Below are 22,678 nucleotides of genomic sequence, written 5' to 3'. Positions count from 1 at the left end.
AAGCCATGCTAATACATGCAATTATGAGGATTAAAAACAGAAAAGAGGAAAAAAAATAGAACACTCAGCAGGAGGTTTGGGAATTTGTGTACATGCAAGCTTTGCATTCTTATTTCTTCCAATCAAATACAACTGAGACAACCTGCATTCTCAGGGTGTTGGAATTAAGATGGTCTGTTGAGGATATAAACAGCCAAAAAAATATACCAGCCAGCACCGAGTAAAACATTCCTGTCAGGGAAAGATGGACAGCTCTCTGTTTATTCCATTTATGTGTGTTTACATGTACAGAGCAGGACCACTCAGGGATGCAGTAGCCGCTATCTAGGGGCATTAACAGGTCTGACATTACGATTTCATGGTTGGTTGGGTTGTGTGTTTGTTTATGTGCGTGTACCCCGAGAATGTGGTGAGAGCGATGTTCTGGTTGGTTGAAGAAAGAGATACCGAAGGATTATTCTCTCCCGACTCAGTGTTGCCATGTACACCGTCGAGATACAACCAAACAAACAGAACAACAATTGTACGCAATAAGAATCCATGAATCCATTTACCTTGGTGTTGTGCCAACATTCCAGAACTTGGCTGCTTTAAATTGTATCTTCAACCTGATAAAGGATTTTAGTTTGACACCTGGATTTTTAATTGAATATGAAACCTTCCAAGTCAGACATTAACAGTAACCTTAGTGTAAGGACTATGCACTTCAGTTGAGCTGAAGCTGTATATCTGATGATCTTTAGAAGAACGTTTATCTTTTGTCCAGTTTCATTTAAGATGTTTTATTCAAGGCATTACTCCTGTTCAACACCTAATCATTAGTTAGCTCAGACTTAAGTGGTAAATCCACAGAGACGGGGGGTATTTGGACAGAGCTGCCTCACCACTTTGCCTAAGTCTTTCAAAACGATACTCCTTTTTTTTTTTTTTTGTTGGAGCTTAAGTCCACCCAGCTGCTGCTTCTGTAGGTCCCACTGGCACTAATTTAGACCCCCCTCTGAAAATGGTCCCTTCTGACTGTGCAGTTTACCCTCCATGGGTGGCTAACTCTTTCACAAAGCCAAACTAATGACCCTACTTCCATTTAGCCTCTGGAGACCTCCTCACACCTGAAACTTTTCCCCGGGTGTGCAGAAATGTTACCTACTTCTTCGCTTCATTATTTTCCTCACTAACTCTTGAGTCTATGTTTTAATCCTGTTACTATCACTCATAAATGTCTCCCTGCAACTGTTGTGTCATAGCTCATTAGAAGCTTGGAAATGCTCTTGTAGAAAAATTAACCCTGACATACAGCATCCTCAAGGGCCTTTCCTGCACGGAGTTTGCATGTTCTCCCCGTGTGTTTATGGGTTTTCTCTAGGTTCTCCGGTTTCCTCCCACAGTCCAAAAACATGCAATATGGGGATTAGCAAAATTGGACACTGGACGAACCCGCCAGGGTGTACCCCACCTATCGCCTTATGTCCGCTGAGATTGGTACAGCACCTCCAACAACCCTCATGTGGAGGATAAAGTGGTAGAAAATGGATGGATGGATGGATGGATACAGTTGAGACCAACAAAAAAATTGGTTTCCTTTAGGTTCAGGTGCTTTTATGCACTTTCAGTAATAAGGCAAATGTTTTCATACTCTTATTAGTTATTTCTGCCTTTTATTGCCAGCTGAAGCACTCATCTTTAGGCATGCCCATTGTTAGTGTCTGTTACCTCTTTAGGACCATTTCAGGCATTAATACTGTCCTTGTCAAGACCAGTTGTCCTCACGGAGACCGAAATCTGGTCCTAATGAGGCAGAACCTCCTTTCTACGGAACTGGTTAAGTTGAAGGCTCCGATTTGAATTGTGATTCGGTTAAGATTGTTTAGGCTGTTCAAATGAATCGTGGTATAAATGCAGTGGACAGACCTGTGTGTGGACACGTGTGTGTCGATGCAAGTGACAGGGAGAGTGAGGAAAAAAGAAAGGGAGGAGTTGAGTGAGTCAAAGCTATACAACTATATATTACAAATAAATTAAAGATTAGCCATCAGCTCTGCTCTCCTGTCCTTTTGAAGAGATGCAAATGCAAGCGCACTATTGTGTGATTCTATACCACATTTAAACAAATATGTCTGTATCATTTAAAAACTAAGTTACCATTCATCACACAAGTGTAAGTAACTTCTTTCCAAACAAGCTCACTGCCACCTTCACTCCAAACAACTTATTTTGAATTTCAATCTGGCCTCCATCAGATGCTTTCCACAGAAATAGCCCTTTCAGAGTCTCCAATGGCATGATGATGTCTTATGATGTGGGTAAATGCTCCAGTTTAGTGCTGATGGATCTCACCCTGCAGCCTTTGATACTGAAGATGAGAGAAGCCTAATTAAGCAGCTTAGGCAGAGGGTTAGTGTCTCCAGGGGAATCCTGTACTGGTTCTTCTGTGTCTATGTTGCTTGGTCCCTTTATATCTGAAACTGCAGCACTCTCCTGTGGTGTGCCCCAGGCTTCTATCTTGGGTTGCTTAGTATTTTTATAATCAGCTTCCCATAAGTCATATTATTTACAAATATAAAATACTTTCCTACAACTGTTCTGATCTGAATACATAACTGTGTGTCTTTTGAGCCTGGTGAAACTGATAAATTGTCCATTTCTTTGATTGTCTGATAGATTTGTCTGATTTTTTTACCGCTGAAAGTGAGGGTCGTTCTCCATTGTTCCAGATAGCATTCATTCCCAGATAGCTCAGTCTATTGAATTCATTTTTTTCAGCTTTACAACCTTATCTTAGAGCCTCTTTTTTACGCTTTAATAGCAACCTACTGACAGTAGCCAGTCCAGGAGGAGTTTCCACATCACCTCTTTCCTATTCTATCTATCATATTAAATAGACCTCCTATGGCCAGACACAAGCACACACCTCTGACCTGCTCCATCCTAACATCACCAGTAGGTCACTTAGCTTTTTTAATCTGGGTTTACTGATTGTCCCACGTGCTAAATAAACACAACAAGTGATTGTGTGTCTTTGAACACTGTGGAAAGTACTTGTGTTACATATTCAGCAGCTTCTTCGACTTGAAGACGGCTACATTCATTTTAATAATGTTTTCATTGTTAATAACAAAGATAAATTAGCACAAAAAAATGTGATCCAGGCAAAAACCGTATCTGTCTACGCACATTCCCAAGCACTGAACTGTGCACACAAACACTTGCAGCATGTTTTCAACAGCTGCAAATCTGCAGGTAGACATGCAAACGTTTCCCCTTCTTACAAAACAGGATGCATCTCTATTTCCGAAATAACCTTCATGTGACAGGCGGGATGAGACGTGACACTGGGCCTGATCAGAGCTTAACATATACGCGCACACACACACACACCTATTTGACCTATGCACATGAATCCATTGGCTGATAGTACTTGACCAAGGACGATGTGAAACGCTCTATTTGTGCCTTTGTGCATGTGAATGCGGTTTGTGTTTGTGTGTCTGACAGTCTCCACTTCCACATTAATATTAACTGACACTTTAATTTGGATGGGAAATAGAGCATTTTACCACCAGTTTGTCTGCGTATTATGTGGCGGGGATGGCTGTGTGACCTTTGCCTGTGTGTATATTTGTCTATCAGCCTGCCTCTCTCACTCTCACTGTTTCTTTCTTTCTCTCTCTATCTTTTTCTTTCTCCTTCACACACTGCTTTCTCATTCACACTCTCTCCATATCTGATCTGATTCCTGCAATACTTACTTTCCTGTGTAATTAAGGCAACTTCCTTCCATCTAAGCCCTTCATCGTGAGAGGAAAATCTATTCCCCTATATATAATTATACCTTATTAGACTGTCTTGTTTTCCTTCAAACTCAGCAACACATTGTCCCACCGTATAACCACTTAATTACAACAAACTGTTGTTTTATATTCTCTCCCTCTCCCAGCACAACTCGCTACGTTCCCTCATCTTCATCTCTTCATCCTTTAGGTGAGGCTCTGATTACTCCTCTAACCCCCACCCACCCAGTCAATAGAGGGAAGCTAATAAAAGGAAGAGAAATTGTTTTGGATGACATCATTAGCAACCAGTGTCTCTACGGTAGTATAATCCTGATATTTACTCAAGACAGAAATGGCTTTGCTCTGTTTATTCCTGAAATAACAAGTTTATTATCTCAGAATTCTATGAAAAGTTTTTCTCCTTCCCCCACCCCACCCAAAAAAAAAAACTAAAAAATATTTTCCAGGTCATCTGAATGAGGAAGTGCTGCACATAAAGCAGCCAAGCAAAAGCACTGTGAAATATTCAGCTCTCTGAGATACGGACATCGATAAGTGTACACAATGAGAACATTTTACAGACTTGCATACACAATCTGGAGATTGAGTGTGACAAGTGATTTGTCAAACGTGTCAACCTCTGTGTACGTGTTAAAGAATATTGCTTGATTGTGCTTCTAAGATGCTGTCCTCATTAGAAAAACAACATGATCAGTCACCTGTCAGAATGTAGCAGCTTATTGTCGTGTGAATAATGACTGTCCTTTCTCAGAAACAAAAGGCATCCTGCCGACAGTTAACATGCTCTAATATCATAACCAAATAGTTTCAGCTGTATGAACCAAACCTGAGGGAACCTGTGTGCAAGATTTCCGGCCACCTCACGGTGGGGATGCAGATTGTAACACTGCTCTCATTCATCCTCACTTTCCAAACACGTATATGGTTCTTATTAAAAGGCCCTGCCTGGAGCCTGCTGCTTTATAGATGTGAATTGTGAACGTGTGATCTTGCTTACATGCTGATGTGTCTTTAGGACATCTGTATTGCAACAGCTGAAAATGAAAACACCCGGCTGCACATGGTTGGATGTATGATCATGAAAGCAAATGTGTGTGTGTGGCTGTAGATGCTGGCTTTCTTGTGAGTGTAACAGGGTCAGTTACTACAGTAAATTTTTTTAAGGTACTGCTATTTATTGAACACCTGATATTTATTTTATTTGCCTTTTCATTTTATAATTACACAAAATGTATGTTTTAAGTTTTAATTTTTATATTTTATCCGGGTCATGGCACCAAGTATAACCGGTGTAGTCTTTCACTTGCCTTGTTTCAGGTATGTCGCTATGTGTTTAATTTTAATTTAATAATTACTCCCCTTCTGCTGCTGCATGTTGTGGGAGAGAGGGCACGTTTCCCTGTGTTTCACATGCTGATGGGAGTTTTCTTTCACTTGCCTTGTGTCAGAAATAAACGGAGACTACCTCCAAAAGATATCCATCGTACGGCGAAGTCTTCACAACGCAAACCGCAAAACTACACCGGTTACATGAGCACTTGTGAGATCCATGAGCGTCTCATCCAAAGTTAATCAGCGAGATGTCTGGAAACTAATAACCACACATGGCCATAAAGCCTCACATCTCTTACCCCCCAAACCACATACACTCAAGTTTATCATCAACATTACAGTAGTTTTACTAGCTCTACTTAACAAAGACAACACGAGGTATTGAAATAGATAATTGTAATTTTAATCAGCCTTAACTGTTAGAACTCTAATTCAATTTACCTCACAAAAACTAATGGAACATGGAATCGCAAACGTGTAAAGCCCTCACATTATTAAGGAAGACCCAGTTCCCTATTCTCATCAGCTCAACTCACCATTGCAATTTTCAAACCAGAGCAATAAACACAGAGGGGAATTTTCAAATCAGTTCGTAATAGATAAACCTCACCTGGAGGGCAACAATGGGGAGAATATCAGGGCTGATGAAAACAAGTATGGCTATGGGCTTCTTGACAAAAGATGATACAGGGATGAAAAAACAAACAGCGACAAACCAATATGAATAGGCTTTCCTACCGTTCCCTTCCTCTCTATCTGACAAAACTATGCTGAAAAATGACATTGACGTGTTTAGATGAGAACATCAGTGTTTGAATTCGAACACACTTTGTGACTCTTCCTTCAAATTCCACATACGGCTGCAAGTTATATAATCTCCCCTCAGTTCAGCCCACATTACCTTCCATATTCATTCATATTATACCCATATTCTCAGGATTTGTTCAGACGCACAAATAATTAAAAAAATAATACAATTGTTATTTGGAAACAAAAATATAATTACTCAGATTGAATGTGGGCCAGGTGTTCTCGGCTATGACAAAAGAGACAAAGCCCAAGTGAAAGCTGTTTTGATACAAATTTGGTTCTTTTGATGGAATGAAATTTGGTTTTGGCAGTTAGTCTGAAGCCACCTTGTATTGTCAGTAATCAAGAATGTGTAATATTTGACTCATTGACTTAGCATTTATCAAGAATTTAATAAAACATTATATTTGATCAGTACAGTTTACATATTTATCTCAACATGAATGAGATCCACACTGACAGGATGTAGCAAGGGTTAGGGTTGATTATTGCTTGGTGAAATGCTGCCGTCATTTGAGTGGTTACTGCTTGGTTGTACCAATCTAAAGGAATACTTCACCGATTTGTTTTGGCTTTGTATTCCTAGAATAGGGGTTGTTACGTGCCCACCAGTGACACTTGGTCCGAGCCTTGGTCTGAGGCTTGAAACTTAGACCCACTCCTAGGGGGACAGGACCTTATTCCCAGAATGTAAACTCAAAGACTGAGAGGCACGAGTAGAACAGCATGACTTCAGTTACTGAATAATTGTCGTAATTGAGATTCAATACCAAGACAAAAAAAAGAGTGGCGGACATTTCTAAGAGCAGTAAACACATCAGCCACGTATATTAGCAAAGAACACAACTGTATTATATTTGTATACGGTATGGGACATGCATGAATGTCATCAGAACATCAGAATAGGAAAAACAAATCAGTGATGTATGACTAGAGTATGTTTCCATTATTTATTTTACATTAGCTGAGCAAGAGCATCAAGATCACTGCCAAACACTCTCCAATCTCTTCTGTTTCTGAGTTATGATGCGCTGTAACAGCCAGAAAGGTGTTTTGCACAACATTATGATGTCAAGATGAAGCTGAAATGCGCCACTTTATCATTTTATCTAATTGGATATTTCCCTGAAAAGCTGCCATAGTTAAATCGTACATTTTTGAGTAATATTCAAAAAAGTGCATTGGCTTTTGACCACCAAAACCTAATTCGTTCATCCTCAAATCCAAGTGACCGTGTGCTCGGTTTAGAACGTCTAAGTGACCTTTACCTTTGACTTCTGACAACCAAATTCTAATCAGCACAAGGTGTAATAAAAATCCCTCTGTGTAATCGTGATTTACAGTTTGTATTTTCTGTGCAGAGTCTTTCTTCCTCATACCAAAAAATGACATTCAACCTACTCTCCTCCTGTAGCAGAGCAGGGAGCTATGGAGGCTGACCAGAAACTTTAAACCTAATTATTTATAGACGCACACCTACAGTCACAGGCCAATGTACACAGAAATGTCAAAAAGTGACGACGTCATTTGAAATCAACATAAAACTTTCCATTTTCACCACCAAACATGTCAGACAGTTCCCCTTAATTGATTTTCTCCCAAAATGTAACAAAATAAATGTTCACCAGCTCAACTGTAGTGAATGTGGTCAAAATAATGACCCTTTTAAAACTGGATGTTAAAAGCAGACATTTTCCACCGCAGTGAGGCAGCACAATTTGTTGGCATTACTTGCCGAGAGTTTGTGGGATACTGATCATTTCATGAGTCTGTTGATGTGTAATCTACGGCTGAGATGCAGGCTCTGCACTGGATGTATTAATCAGAAGCAAAAATCGCCTAGTTGCTATTTTGAACTGTGAGTTTTAACTGATATCCGAGGTGGAGAAATTCTCCTTGTAATGTAATGGTTTCATTCGTACACAGCTTGTGGGAAAAGTGATAGTCCTAACTAAGACGTGGCCAGGAAACCTTTTACCTAGTCAAGGACAATTTTTATTTGTATATAACGTCTTTCATGAACCATAATACATTACTGAACAAATAACCTCCGAGTAAATTCAGCTTAATGTTATGGCTACAATTGTTTTTAGCTGGTTTATCTTTTAGTGTCCTGCGTGACTTGAATTGACAGTAATTACCCAAACTCGACTATCTGTTGTGTTCATCCAGACCTGGATCTTGTAGGCCGACAGGAATGTGTTTCTTCGAGGAAAATAAATGTATGGTATTGTTTCATTGTTTTATTATGTTATATATCTTTATGGCTAGATCAAATTGTTGCATGGCTGATACAAACATAAACACAAACATAGACCTGCATGACACTGCTGCTTAGCTACCTCTTATATCTTTGTTTCATCTTTTCTTTTGCTTTTCATTTCACTGCATCTCTAGCAACACTACTGCTGTTGTTTTAGCCCCCGTCGTGTTAAGATATCATAAAACTTGGCTTTGATTGATTGCTTACATCTCCCTCTCCACTCCATCCTCTTCCTCTCTGTAGTCCATTATGCTAATGTTAGGTTAAATACATCTTAACTTGGTGGTGATTAATTTACACATCCCTGCAGGATGATTTACACGTCTTTTACTCCTCCTCCTCCTCCTACTCCTCCTCCTCCCCTTCTCTTGGCTATTTCTTTCTTGCAGCATCTATCCGTGTGCAGTGTATAATTTTCTGGGACACATGCTGATGTTAGGCTGGGCTAAAAGGGAGGTCTGGCTGTCAGCGCCACTGTGTAGACTGCTGACAGTGCTCAAACTGAAAGGTCAGAGGATGAATCTGTGACAGAACGGAAGCATGAGCAATAGTTTGGGGACCGGGGAAAATATGCGGAAATTAACGAAGATGCCTGAAAAAAGGACATGGTCACAGTTGAATAAGTCATGTTGTGAGGAACATATATCATTTTAAATAAAAACTGTAACTCTCCCTATTTGCATATTCCTAACTCCCATTCCAACTTTTTCTCTTCAGACTTGTTTCCATCAAAAAAAAAAAACATTAATATAAGAGAACTATAATTGTCAGTCATGGTCTCAATCTCAATCCCTGTTCATAATCCTTTTTTTATGATTGCTGCAATAGTCCGTCCTCCAGAAACGTTTTTATATGATATTGAGCCAAAGCAACAGATATATTATTGATATCAAAATGTCTTAACTTTGGGATTATCACTTTACTTGTCAGAAATCAACTTTTCGTGTCAGCAAGGTCCGTTTTTCTTATTTGAGTAATCTATAGCACAAAATAATGCATTTACTTTTTGCCAAACTTCACTTTTACTAGCATTGAGTGCTTCTTTTGTACAGCTGTATAATCGAGTGAAGTGTACAGCAATGTGCTATTAAAGCTACAGTCTGTAAAATTGCTTCTAAAACCTTCTATTGCCTTTGTTTGTCGAAAATCCTATTGATAGTCATCAATAAATAAAGCTGCCTGAGAAAAACAATCTAGTGTCTGTGAAAGGCAGGACTAATCATTTCATCTCGACTGAATGGATTGATGCGCTGTCACTAACTGAGCTGTCTATACCCGCATGGTTCATTATGATAATATTAGGCGTTCTGTAGATGATTCTCACATAATACAGTCCGTTTCCACAAAGCTGTCCTCCCAGCTGTGTCTTCCACTGAGCTCCTAGCAGTTATCAACTGGTACAGTATGCGTTCTGTGTTTTGAGGGTAGGGCTCCTGAGATGACACACCAGTAGAGCTGCAACTAACAATTGTTTTCGTCATCGATTAATCTGTCAATTATTAATCGAGTAATTGTTTGGTCCATAAAATTTTGAAAGATGATGTTCTCAAATGTCATGTTTTGTCTACAAACCAAAATGATTCACTTTTAATAATTTTGTTATATGGAGCAAAGAAATTAAGAATACATTCACATTTAAGAAGCTGAAACAGAAATATTGTTTTAATCATGGAAAAAAAGATTCAAACCGATTAATCTATTATCAAAATAGTTGACAATTCATTTAGTAATTGACACAAAAAAGTGTCTCAGAGATAAATTACAGACGGGAACTTTAAACATGCCATGAAGGACTTTAAACTTACCATCTAAAATAAGTTTGCCCCGGGAAAAGGCAAGAATGCTTCAAGAAGACAGCATCATTTTTCAAAGAATGTCCTCACTGCAGACAGTAACAACTTCAGACGGTCGTTGCAAAGACAGAATTGTAAAAACATGCACATGAACAAACACATAACATCACATTCACACCCAGACATAAAGAGACCCTGTGTTAATGTGTGAAAGTCTCAACACCTCGGGGAACCAGTGGGTCCCAGATCCATCTCTTTTCCTGACAGCAATCTTCCATTAGCCACACAATCGAAAAAAATGTGGTTGTAGAACACACACCTACAGTTTTTTATGGTTCACCTTGAACACTCAAATGCTCCTCCACATGCAACCAGACACAGTGCTGATGCACCCTTGGAGAAAGATGTGTAGGTAAAAACACATGAGCTCCATAAATGTGAGTGTTTGCACAAAACAGACTTACCTGTTACAACCTCCAGCAGTGATGTTGTAAAGGTGATTGGCAGCTCCATCCGCACACGCCTTCAAGAGAGCTGTGCAGACACAGAGCAACCGAATGACACTTTAGTTTGTGTAAATGAAAGCAATTAGTTCAAAAATACACCTTTCGTTCTGCTGTTTACAAGTTGCTGTTTGTTAATGGTGTCGTGTCACAATAAGCTTACCTCTGTAACACCTGAGCTTAGATGTAACCGCTTCACTTAATGCATCAGCTGGCAGCATGCAGGTGTAATTTATGCGAGAATATTTATTTTTTTAGGTTAACAGAAGTCGGATACAAACAGCACACTTATGATACTTGGCACTGGAGGAATTCAACTCTAAACTGTTAGCCAAAGAAATTCAAAAAAATGTGACCTGCCATTTGTGTGTGCAGTTATGAATTTCCTAACTGAAATTGTGTTAAAACCTGCTGATTTTGTCAGCTTTGTTTATCAGTATCGAACTATTATAAATACATATCTTGTCTATCTCGTCTAACATGAACACGTGTCAACGTAGTGGGCTACGGAGGACTGCAGGTGTTCCCGATAACTTGACAACTCGGCGTGCATTGGACTTGTCGAAGTACAGAAGCGTAATAAACTTAAAAAAAACATAACGGTACACAGAAACATCATTGTTATCAAGGAAAAAAAAATAGTAATTCAATCATTCCCTGCCCAAATTGAAACATTTTCAATACGGCCAAAATAATTTAGAGACTACAAAAGAAATCACACAGACATGTAAAGCATTATTGTTAATGTGAAAAAGCAAAGTCAGTGAAAGGGAAAGAGCACTTATCTTTAGAGATTTTAAAGACAGACACATTTGACAGTGATTTCCCAAAATGGTATTCTAGTTCTCAGAAATTAGATGCAAACTATTTGCAAATGTATTCTCTTCCGTGGCCTCTGTTCCATTTAAATTGAGCAGCCTATTTTTTTAAGAGCCCTTTTTCTGTTTCGGACTGTTGTGGTACACACGGGGGAAAGAACACTTCAAAGAATCAGCTGTGGATTTGTACTTGAACCTTGTTTAAAACAAAGTACTGCCTGTGCCAAAGGCGCAGGCGGATAAGCTTGTCTTGGGTTTTTGTGCTTGTCTCATAGGCTTTTCATCCATGTGTCGTTTCTCAGAATTCACTCATCTAGTGTGCACATGCCTCTGTGCATGTCATTAGTCTGGATGTTTGGAGTTTTTGTCTAAAGATTCCATTCACAGCTGCTTACAACTTAAACATATAGACTGGTTTAATATATGTGGGCATTTATTTTATTAATGGGATGATATAAATGATTCACGAAAAGAGAGTTGTTGTTGCATCCTTGCGGTCACAACTCATGAAAAAAAGCCCCACAGGGCAGAGCAACCACTTTTCACCTTTTTAGTGGCTTCATATCGGTTTGAAAGTCAGACATACCCACTCATTTCAGTGTGAAAGAAGCAAATTCTATACCCTGTAGTCGCACAATTCTTAAAACATTATTAGTGCGACGGACCCTTAAATATGTGTCAGTGATAACAAATAGGGAGGGGCTCTTTCTCCATCTCATCCTCATGTTTGATACAAAGTGAGAAAATACTGATGCTTTTTCACTGATGGAAGAAAGACACTTCTATTCAAGGTGCTGCTTTTATCCTTAAACCCTGCCTGATGCTGTCAATGATTCACGTCAAAAAGAGACTGGAAAGTAAATGACTCATTATCTCTGACAGAGTGAGGCAGAGGTTGTAAAACTTTTCCCGAAAACAAGAAAAAAAAACTTCTTCTTAAGCCTTAACTGACAATTGAAAAAGAATCAGTCATTATTTGTGAATAATCTCTCGCTCTCTCGCACACACATACACACAAGTAATCTGTGTTATTATTTTCATAAGCGTGACAGTATCTACAAAAATGACGCTTTTCTTATTTTCTGCAGCGTTATAACAGCGTTTGTTTTCTGCTGATTCAAACTGCTATTATTAGATGTAATAATTACACTGGAACCCAATTCACACAATAAAGGCAATTTAGTTTATAAACGAGGCAACAGTAACTAGATTAAACTGTTACTATCGATTACCTGCGGCGACAATGATGGCATAATTCCTGTATAGATGTATTGAGTCTAGTACTAGTCTAGTACATTTGCCAAGTATCAAAATATCATAATATATTCAAACCCCTATTTGTTGGGGGTTCTTGTATGCCGGTTTGTATATTTAATGTTGCTGATAGTTAAATGAATCCCTGCATGCACTTGTTAATTTTGCATGAGTCATCCTTCCTGCACGTCATAAAGAGTGTTGCTTGTGAAAGATTGTCTGCACATTTACACTTAACACATTAAACTCAGCAAAGAAACAATTACTGTCATTCTCTCACTGAAGACAAAGACGTAGTGTACCGTTTCAAGTACGCCACGATTTTGACGCATTGGCCAGAGCCAACGCCTTCGTCTTGTTCTCCTGAGAGTTTTTGAACTTGACGAACGCGCTCAACCGTTCCAATCACGTCCAGAGCCACGCTTGTGTGAACCGTGACGGTGATATGACACAAGGCGAGCGGGGACAACGGAGGACCGTCAGAGGAGATGACCCCGCAAATAAACGAGCTATCATAATCCTTTCCCACAGACCTCTGAACTAAATGCTCTCCTGTCACTCACTCTGCTGTATGATAGATCCACATGGTGGGCAGCAGATAAAGCAGTCCCATACACATGACTAAACTTTTTTCTTTTTTTTGCTTTTTTATCAACTACAGGATGTCACTGCGGAGTTGGATGGAGGGACGATGTGAGTAAATATTCTTGCAAAAATACACAAACACACACACACTGCTTTGTGGGACATTCTATAGCGCTCCAATATTGATGAGGTTAGAGGTGAGTGTTAATACCTGTCAAGTTAAAGTTTCGGAGCCGCACAAGAGAGAGTAAATGGTCATGAAGAGTGGCAAAAATATTGCTATCCCTATTATGATGCCTTGACACCATTCCTTCATCTATCAGCCTACCTCTCCTCCTCTGTCAGCCTGTCTTCAGAATCACCTTGCTCTCTGCACCTTGCCTTGAAATTGATTGATTTCCTGCACAAACATCTCATTTTATTTCTCTGGAGTTCCCACTCTCCTACTCTTTACTCTTCTGCTCTGTCCTCTTTGTAATTCTAGGTGGCACAGTTTCACAAGCTCTTCTGCTCATTCTCTCTGCCTTTCCTAAGACTGTCTATCCATCAGGTCTCCCAAACAGCATCTCTCTTCAATTTCTATACACCTCTAGTTGCTTCATATGATACATGTGCTGAAATTAAGTGCAGGACGTGTGTACAGGGCACAATATCCAAACAGCCTTGATTGCGTGGCTGATACTCAACTGATGGATAGGTGATGTTCACAAACTTCGACTTCAGCAAGCTGCTCCACATCAACACATGATGAAACGAGGCACTCGAAGTAAACAGCTTTTTGTCTTGTAGAGAGAATCGCCTTGGCTGATTGCTTTATTGAATTGCTTGTTTGTGTTCTTGCGTGGCGAATAAGTGAAGGATCTGCAAGCAAGTAAATGAGTGACTGATTGAGTGAACAAGTGACTGACTAGATGAGGAAGTGGGTGACTGATGGACTAGATGAGCGAGAGGATGCACGAGTGAGATAAGCAGCTTGATCCCACTTCACAACACCACACTTGGCACCTGTGAATGAGCTTCACTTTGATCAGTGCTGTGCTCCTCCAGCCTGTATCGCTCCTCAGCCACCCTGCTGCTCTACCTCTCCCACAGATGATGAGGGGGCCCAGGGGCACCACATCAGAGGACCTGAGAGTACTGAGCGCATGTTTGTGTGTGGATGTCTGTGTCTGTCAGGGTGGAGACCTGGCTATGATGCCTCCAGGTGAGCAATCATCTGGGGAGTGACACGCGCTCTCAGGCACCTTCACACACACTAACATCTGCTTGTCCCATAAACAACATTAAACTGAAATGGCATATTAAGTGAGGGATGATACTTGTTTGATGTGTGTTCATCATCAAACTATATGCAAGATTTCGGATTTGTCTTTTAACACGTAATCATCATCATCATCATCCCTTCAAACTTCCACAACTCTTATGCTGCAAAGAGCAAAACTGATCGAGAAAACTTCTCAATTCCGGACGTGCACACCACAGCAATGCTGCCTTTGCTCGTGGCACTTCAGTAACTGCCCAAAATCTATCTGAAACTTTTCTGTAAGTAGCCTTGTCTAAACATGGGCAAATGCCTAAATCTGCCCCATGACCAAGTACATCTGATATGCTCTCACCAACGACACAGCAGCTTGGTTACATTCCCAAGAAATTGTGTTCCTATATTACTGCCATATATTGAATGTGATAATAAAAAATAAATAAATGGAACAATCAACGAAGGGATATGCAATTCATTTGCATCATATTTAATCCCTACACTGTGCAGGGCTGATCACTAAACCAAAATATCAATCTGCAAGCTTTGCTGAGGGTCAGTTACAGTCCACAAAGCATAAAGAATCTATTACATGTCTAATATGTCGCCATGCTGGTGCAGTGAAGCGACAATTTAAACAGAAAATTGAAAAAAAACTTTTCATTTAAATGTTGTTTGCGCTAATAATAATGGAAATGCATTTCAAATCTAATTATATGTGCAATTTGTTTTATAGAAAAGGAATTTGATTTCTTATCTATAGAAAACAATGCATTCATTTTATAGTGCTTGGCATCAATTAAGCCATTTGTTTTACATTTTTTAAGTAATGCAAATTGTATGCATGTTTTCTTTCTCTAAATTATGTATTTTAGTCTAATAGACTATCCAAATAATCTTTATCTTGAGGCAGCAGGCAACCTTTAGTGTGGAATTACGTGAGGAAATTGCTGTCAAATGTCATTAAATAGTGTATGTTCCACAGGTCTTTTAGTGAAAAGGCACAACTCAGGAGAGCAGCATCTACTTAACTGTGTGACTGCAGTGTGATGGAAAAGCCGAGGTGCCTCTTGGGTTTTTTCACCCCCAAGTTGATAAAAAATGTCAAAGCTGTGTTCATTAAAATTTAAATGGATGTGGTTTTAATTACAAGTTTGGCTTCAAAGTTGCCGTGTTTGACAAACATGTTTTCTGATTGCTTAAGTTAAGTCTCATAACTAGGTTTGCCTACAGTTTATTTTTTCACTGTTATTTCATCGCATCATTATCAAAAGTGTGAGGAACCACTGATCCTGTTTCATATTAGTTCACGTTCAGTTAGTGAACTCTGCAGGTGAAAACACGAAGAAAGAAAGAAAACACAAAGAAACAACGATGGGATTACAGTGTTTGCAGTGCAGTTTTAAATCTGCTTTGTGTATTCAAGACATCACAGGCGAGTAGCCCAGCCGCTATTTATCAATGCATCTTGCAAGCAACACCTCGACTTCCCTTTAAAGACATACAGTACAGTAGTTTTCCTTACATGCGTCAGTCAATTATTTTCACTGTGGATTTAATAATTTCAGAAGAATGAATAAAAACCTCACCCTGCACATAAAAAAAAAATAGAAAAAGGGGATACAAAGAGGGTTTATTTGTTAGTTGTTTTCTGTGCAGTGTATGATATGTACTGTACCTTTGCCCCAGAGGATGTGTAGGTAGTTCGCATCCAAAGGCTGGTTCAGAATTATCAGACAGATACTTAGCGAGCCTGTGGAAAGGGGCAGAAGGAAAAGGGCAAATTAATGAATCATACACAATAAGACAAAGACACAGACAGGGTGTAATAGGCAAATAGCAAAAACAGTAAAGACACATCACTATTTGCATATTCAAATCAATATCTAATAAATTCAGATTGGAGGTTGCTGTTTGTGGCACTAAATGTGCTTGTTAAGGCGCAAAATAAACCCAAAGCCATGATAAGGTTATTATCATGCTCTGCGTGGAGGCCTGCTTATGAAAGAGGATTACAAACAGAAACATTTTCAAACAAAGTCGAGATTTTCTTTGTGTTTAAATAATTTCCCAGTCAATCTGATAAGACGTGGTACGCTTAGACGATAATGAAACCTAGGCAAAGCAAAGACTTTGTGAATCCAAAGTTTGGATCCAATTTAACCTGGAGTCACAAAGCCTTCATTAAAAGGTAAATCACTTCAGCATCTTATTGGTGCTCATCTGAATGCCTTGCCCTTGATGACACACCATCTGTAGCTTCGCTTCTTCCTCCCAGTCTAGCTCCATGTCACTATGTCAAACTTTCATTCCCAGACATTGATTTATTATTATATAAATCGATTTTCTTCTTTAACCCCTGTATCCATCTTGAGGTTTTGGCTTTGTTTTCTTTAGCTCAGCTGCTAATGCAAATTCCCTGATTAATACAAAAGAACTGTCAACTTTCATACGAGACAAAATTATGAGAGACTTTGCATTGATTGATAAAATAAAACACACAGCTCCGATAAAAGCCCTAATGGACTCAAGACTAAAGCGCAACCTTTTTTCCCTGTCTTCACACTTACCCATTTACAGCATGTTTGCTTTTCATGTCTCCCCTTTATAAATCATTTCTCATCTATTTTTAAAGTTTCACTCTTCTGTGGCAAAGCCAAGAATGTCATATGCTTCAGCAATGGCACATTCCAGGCCAGACAAAAAAGGGCGAGAGTGAGGATGAAAAGAATATGTTTGACGTTTCATGAAATTCTCTTTGCAAAAAAAGTGCACCACCCTGTATGCTGAAGAATCCCTAAAAGTGTAAAAAGTGCATTTTGGCTTGGCTGAGGAAAAGGTCCTTTGGGTTTGTGACTGTTGCAGCAGTAGGCTTGATGTTGTTAAAAATTTCACATCACTGGAAGGTCATTTCCAAACGAAAGTCAACCCTCAGCCCCGTATGTTAAAAGGGAAGAGGAGGAGAGGTAGAAAGGAGAGAGAGAAAACACAGAGCGGGAGCAAAAGACAGGAGAACACATGGAGAAGAAGGAGAGGGGTCAAAAAAGGAGGAGTAAATTTGTCAGTCTTGTCTCTTAATTGGCTGGAGGTGTACAAAGAACAAAACACAAACTCAACCAGCCGTGACTTTTCAGATAACCCTTCTCAGTACAAGCATCTAACCTCCCCGCACATACACACACAAGGAGATGCACAGCCTTTTGTGCACTGTGTTCAAAGAAATGTCACCTTGGGTTCCTATTTTATAAGTGCTAGACGGCGTAAATACCACAAACACACACGTACACCAGAAAAGTCCTAGCCCATCATAACTTAGCACATAGATATTTAAGTAATTTATAATGCAATGACATAGTAATCCACAAAATTACATCTGGGAGATTAGTGTGCGCTTGAATTTGTTCTGTTTCTGCAAACTAATCGCGATTATTTGCATATTACACTGTGAAATCTTGAATTGATTTGAACAGTCACCAGTGTAGCCTGTAATGCTTAGCTAACACATTTAAGTAAACATTTGTCTCAATGGATGCTTTGCAAATGCTGATGCTGCTTCTTTCCGAAGTGAGCTCCTCTTGACTGATGTTGGCCTTTGTGTTATTGATTTTCAAGCTGTGGCGGCACTGAAAATCAACATCAGCGGTGTGTTCTTATCCTGAACTAATCACATACATGAAAGGAGGCATATTGTATGTGCACATACAGAAGCATAATTGTAGTTGCGTTTGTGGACTAAGCAGCTTATTATAGATATCTGAGAATGGAGATAGAGAGGGAGAGAAACACAGGTGAAACGCAGAACAGGAAAGTGTAATGCAACTTTGCAACATTACCTATTATCAATCAGCCACAACAATAAAACTGCTAACTGGTATTTCTGATGAGGCTGATAATTGTATTTGAGAGTCTTCAGAATCTCCAGAAAAAATGTAAATCTAATTACCGATGGATCAGAATGGACTATTTCAAAACCGGGCACAGATGTGAGCCACAACATTAAAGCCAGTTTTGATTTGGGGGCCAATCAGTGTCTGGTAAATTGCGTTGGACTAAAAGCCTATAGCTTTTGTTCCTCCAGTGATACTCATCATTTGAACAGGACACATTATGTTCATCATGTTCTTCATAAAAAACACATTTTGTTGCTGCTGCAATCTGGATGGAGAGTGAACTGCCTGAACCAATTGCACGCAAAGATCCCACAGCTGCCTAAAGGGCAGCACAAGTGAGAGCCAAAGCAGATCACTGGTGAATCACAGACATACTGTTTGATTGACACTGTCCACTGCAAATGTCAAACATTAAATCTTCAAACCGGCACAAACATTGATTGATTTGCGGCGAATGCAGGTGCAATAGACAGAGGTATGCAACAAATCACTCTCTGCCTTCAGCTATGCCCCTATTGCTTTTTGACAGTTTTGCTGTTGCCCAGGCTAAGCATTTCATAATATCTGATATACATCAGCACCAAGAGACATTCTGACCAATGGAGGCCTACTGTACATCCAGTATGAATCCAGTACAACCCGCTCTCTATAAAATAGATAAATTACGCAACTGTAGCTGTACAAGACAGACATTAGAGATGGCGGGAACAAAGTCTGCTCTACAGGCCAAACTGATGTACGACTCCCTTGACCTTTTCCTCTCTCTCCCTCTCTCTCTCTCTGTAAAATCTGCCCTTAGGCTTATATCATCTTTCCTTCCTCCACATTCGTGCACACATCACCATGGAGGTCACATAAACTTTGAGAGCAGTGGCTACAGGCAGCTGTAACCAGCTTTCTGCTCAGGGCAGTGAGAGCTGCTGACCATCTGGAGTTCTTTGTTTGTTTGTTTTTAAAGCATAAACGGATAGAGAATTTGGTCATCATTATGGAAATAAAATCATCCAACAAAAACTGCACAGAGAATGCATGTACATCTACTGAAGATGCAGATTACATACAAATACATGAAGCCTGAGGGTGAAAAATCATATAACATTCTGTCTAACACACAATAACAGTTCACCATCTGCTGCGATCACTCTTGCCAATCTTTGATTGTACTATAACCAAACTCCAAGCAGCCTAAGAACCTATGTGCATTGTATAAAAACAAAATGATGAGCAAAAAAGCACACATGATGTTTACTCATTGCACAAATGCCTAATCTGAAAACATTTAATCTTGACAAGGTTTTGCCCATATTAATGTCCAGCCTTGGACAAAGCTGTAATTAGCAGCCTGCCAGTTATGAACAAAACACCTCAATAACATTGATTTCTAAGTAGAGCTCAAGTAGAAAACCTTGTAGAAGTAAGAGTAAATAAATTCAACGGTTCTCAATGTCTTTCATATGACATGCATTTGTGTCCGTGCAAGGATCTTTATATTTAATTGTGTGCATCTGATTGCAATAAGGAAATGTATACAAGATTGACTACAGTACCTGAGGGCAGCAGGCAGTCCAAAGGTGTTAACTCTTTATCCATGGCTAGGATCCAGAGAGGTCCACTTTCTAATCTGCCAACTCACCTGGAAATGAAAACAAGGAAATACACACTATTGCTTCTTATCTGCTCTTTTTTTCCCATAATCAATCGATCTGTTGGTTATTTTCTCGATTAACATTCGTTCTGTAAAATGTCAGAAAATCTTGTTCTTGAATGTCTAGTTTAGTCCACAAACCAAAATTATTTAGTTTTAACAATTTAACGACGAGAATAGAAACCAGAAAATATTCACATTCAAGACGCTGAAAAATCTGAGAGATTTTTTTAATTATTAAAAAACACCTCAAACCGATTCATTGATTAGCAAAAGAGTTGAAGTTTAATTTAGTAATCGACTTATTGAATAGTTGGTGCAGCCCTAATGTGAATGGAGATCAAAACAGTGCAGAATAACCATCCCATTTTCTCATAAAGCTTTCTGATATAAGGACATTTCTTGTGATGTCTAATGACTACCATAAGATTTGCAGTTTAAAATAGTACAAAAAGCAGTACCTATCAGTAATATCACATTAAAACAGGGAAAGGCAACACATGATCACATTGAATTAAATAATAACCAAATAACCATTAATTATTAGTTAATTATGTCATCACAGCACAATGTGCTCCCTATGCCACTTTAAAAACAGAAATTGCATGAACAACAAAAACATTAAACAAACATACTGCACCTTGACAGAACTTTTTCACCTTTTAACTTTGAACACAGTTAGCACAGCACAGTGGAGCGTGTTGTGATTAAGGAAGAAGGGCAGGTAACGTAGTTATACACTGACCTCAGCTAAACGTTTACCAGCAGGCCACACCTTGTCACAGTAATGGTGAGTGTTAATTCCCTCCAACCCACATGCACACATCCCAGCTAGTCTGAACAATGTTAATGATTGCGGTATACTACACATAGTTTGTGAACAGACTTATGATGTAATCATTATATTACACACAGCTAATAAAAGTAATACATTTTCTAAATGATTTTCTTGGAAAAGTAGTGAGATTGTTTATGTTACACATAGTGAATCAAGTGCTGCGATTCAAACTGATGTGCACTGGTAAATTTCACTTCACTATCTTGTGTTGTGTCAGTATAAATTTGTATTTATTACAATTGTATCAGTCTAACTGAAACATGCTACTGTCTCCCTTATGTGTCTAGTCTCATGGTTGGTATTTATATTTGTTTTGTAAGAGTGTTATGTATATTGTGTCACAATGTTTCACATTTCATTGAGTAAATTCTGTGACTGATGTATTCGCAGGGCACGATTGTGAACAATGTGGAAGTAAAATGATATAGGGAAGGGTCAAAGGTCAGGGAACCAGCAGGTTTGGATATAACTTAGGGACAGGAAACAGTCAGATGTGGCTCAGAAGTGTTTGTCTCCAACACACATGTTCGGACTATAAACGTTATTATTAGCTAACAAGTTGTAGATAAACTAAGCTGTTGTCCGTGACTTTTGTATGATGTTAATGTTTTGACTAGGGAAGTAGGCTGAGGTCGGAGTGACCCTTCTCCCAGTATGGTGTGTTTATCAGGTTTGGTAGCCAAGGCGCAGTTACGCAACAGGAGCATGCGGGTTGGAGTGTAAAAGACTGTTCACATTTCAGCTCAAGAGAGGCTCCTTGACTGTTGCTCCACTGCTGTGTAACATGTACATTGTAAATGAAGCTTTGCTTCACTTTAGGCTGTAAAAATCTTTGGAATAAATCTAAAAAATGCTATGTTTTTTTTCTCCACAACATTGAAAGCCCTGTTCTCGTTCCCCCTGCTAAAATCAATTCATTTTTGCATTACAAATATTTGTTAGGAAACAATTTAAATCGTATTTACAACATATTAATGATTTCTCATTGACTGCATGATGCATTTCCACCACAACAGCATTTCTAAGCGCTTTTTAAAAAATCTGTTTAGGAAAGCGGACTCTCTCTCATTCATTCATTCATTCATTCATTACAGTCTGTCCGTGTTCAGCCTCACTGTATTACAGCGCTATTACAATGCTGTGCAGCTGTGAGCGACACTGCTTCTTCACGTTGTCTTTCGATTAAAAACCCTTCTATTCTGACTGAAAACAGTCCACATTCTATCGCTACGCCTCCCGACTGAAAAGACAACAACATTATGTGTTAAAGTTGTCATTACAATACTAAGTTATAAAATACTCACGACGTGTAACGACTTCCGCCATTGAATGTAAACAGCCGAGGAGAGTGGAGGCAGCAGACAGAGGAGGGAGACTCAAAGTATGAAGACAAGCTGGGATTAGTTATGGGGACCTCTAGAGGTGACAAGTGGAACTATCTTTTTCTTGATACATGGAGCAGCTCTTCAGTGAGATTTCTCAAAGGCAGTCCCATAAGTTTTTAAAGAGCCTCTTGGGCTCTCCAGCAAATTGAGGAATAATTTAATTTCACCCTCAGTCTCATTCACTGGAAATCATCTTAATAAGTGAGACACTATTCCAATCACTGCTTTCACTCACTCTTCACTGTAACTATCATTATCTGTGCCATTACTGAACAGATGTCCAGAGTAAGATACCAAATCAACAAAACAACATCTGGATTCTTAGAAACACATCTGCCAAGGAAATTATGTTTATTGGCTGTGTTTGTCTGTCTGTAAGCAGTGTATCCCGAAAGAAGTAAAAGATGGATTTGGATGGAATTTATTTGGACTTTATGGCCCAATGAAGACATAGATAGATAGATAGATAGATAGATAGATAGATACTTTATTCATCTCACAGAGAAATTCACA

General features: G+C 39.1%; 1 protein-coding gene across 3 annotated transcripts in view; it reads right to left on the bottom strand.

Annotated features, from left to right (window-relative positions):
- Nucleotides 1-22,135, bottom strand: part of tpk1 (thiamin pyrophosphokinase 1) — a 53,718-nt gene extending 31,583 nt beyond the window's left edge. For 2 of the 3 annotated variants that reach the window (XM_058646417.1, XM_058646435.1), the window contains exons 1-4: nucleotides 22,085-22,135; nucleotides 19,845-19,930; nucleotides 16,086-16,160; nucleotides 10,454-10,523 (exon numbers count right to left, since the gene is read on the bottom strand). In XM_058646417.1, coding sequence (XP_058502400.1) covers nucleotides 10,454-10,523; nucleotides 16,086-16,160; nucleotides 19,845-19,887 — 188 coding nt within the window. In that variant the 5' untranslated portion in view covers nucleotides 19,888-19,930; nucleotides 22,085-22,135. Of the gene's footprint in view, nucleotides 1-10,453; nucleotides 10,524-16,085; nucleotides 16,161-19,844; nucleotides 19,931-20,582; nucleotides 20,614-22,084 lie in introns of those variants that run through there. The other variant, XM_058646426.1, reaches the window with a different exon arrangement.
- Between the last annotated feature and the right edge of the window lie 543 nt (nucleotides 22,136-22,678).

The sequence above is a fragment of the Solea solea genome, chromosome 1 (assembly GCF_958295425.1).
Source record: "Solea solea chromosome 1, fSolSol10.1, whole genome shotgun sequence".
NCBI lineage: Eukaryota > Metazoa > Chordata > Actinopteri > Pleuronectiformes > Soleidae > Solea > Solea solea.
The sequence above is the reverse complement of the archived record's forward strand: the minus strand, read 5'-3'. Positions and strand labels throughout refer to the sequence as shown.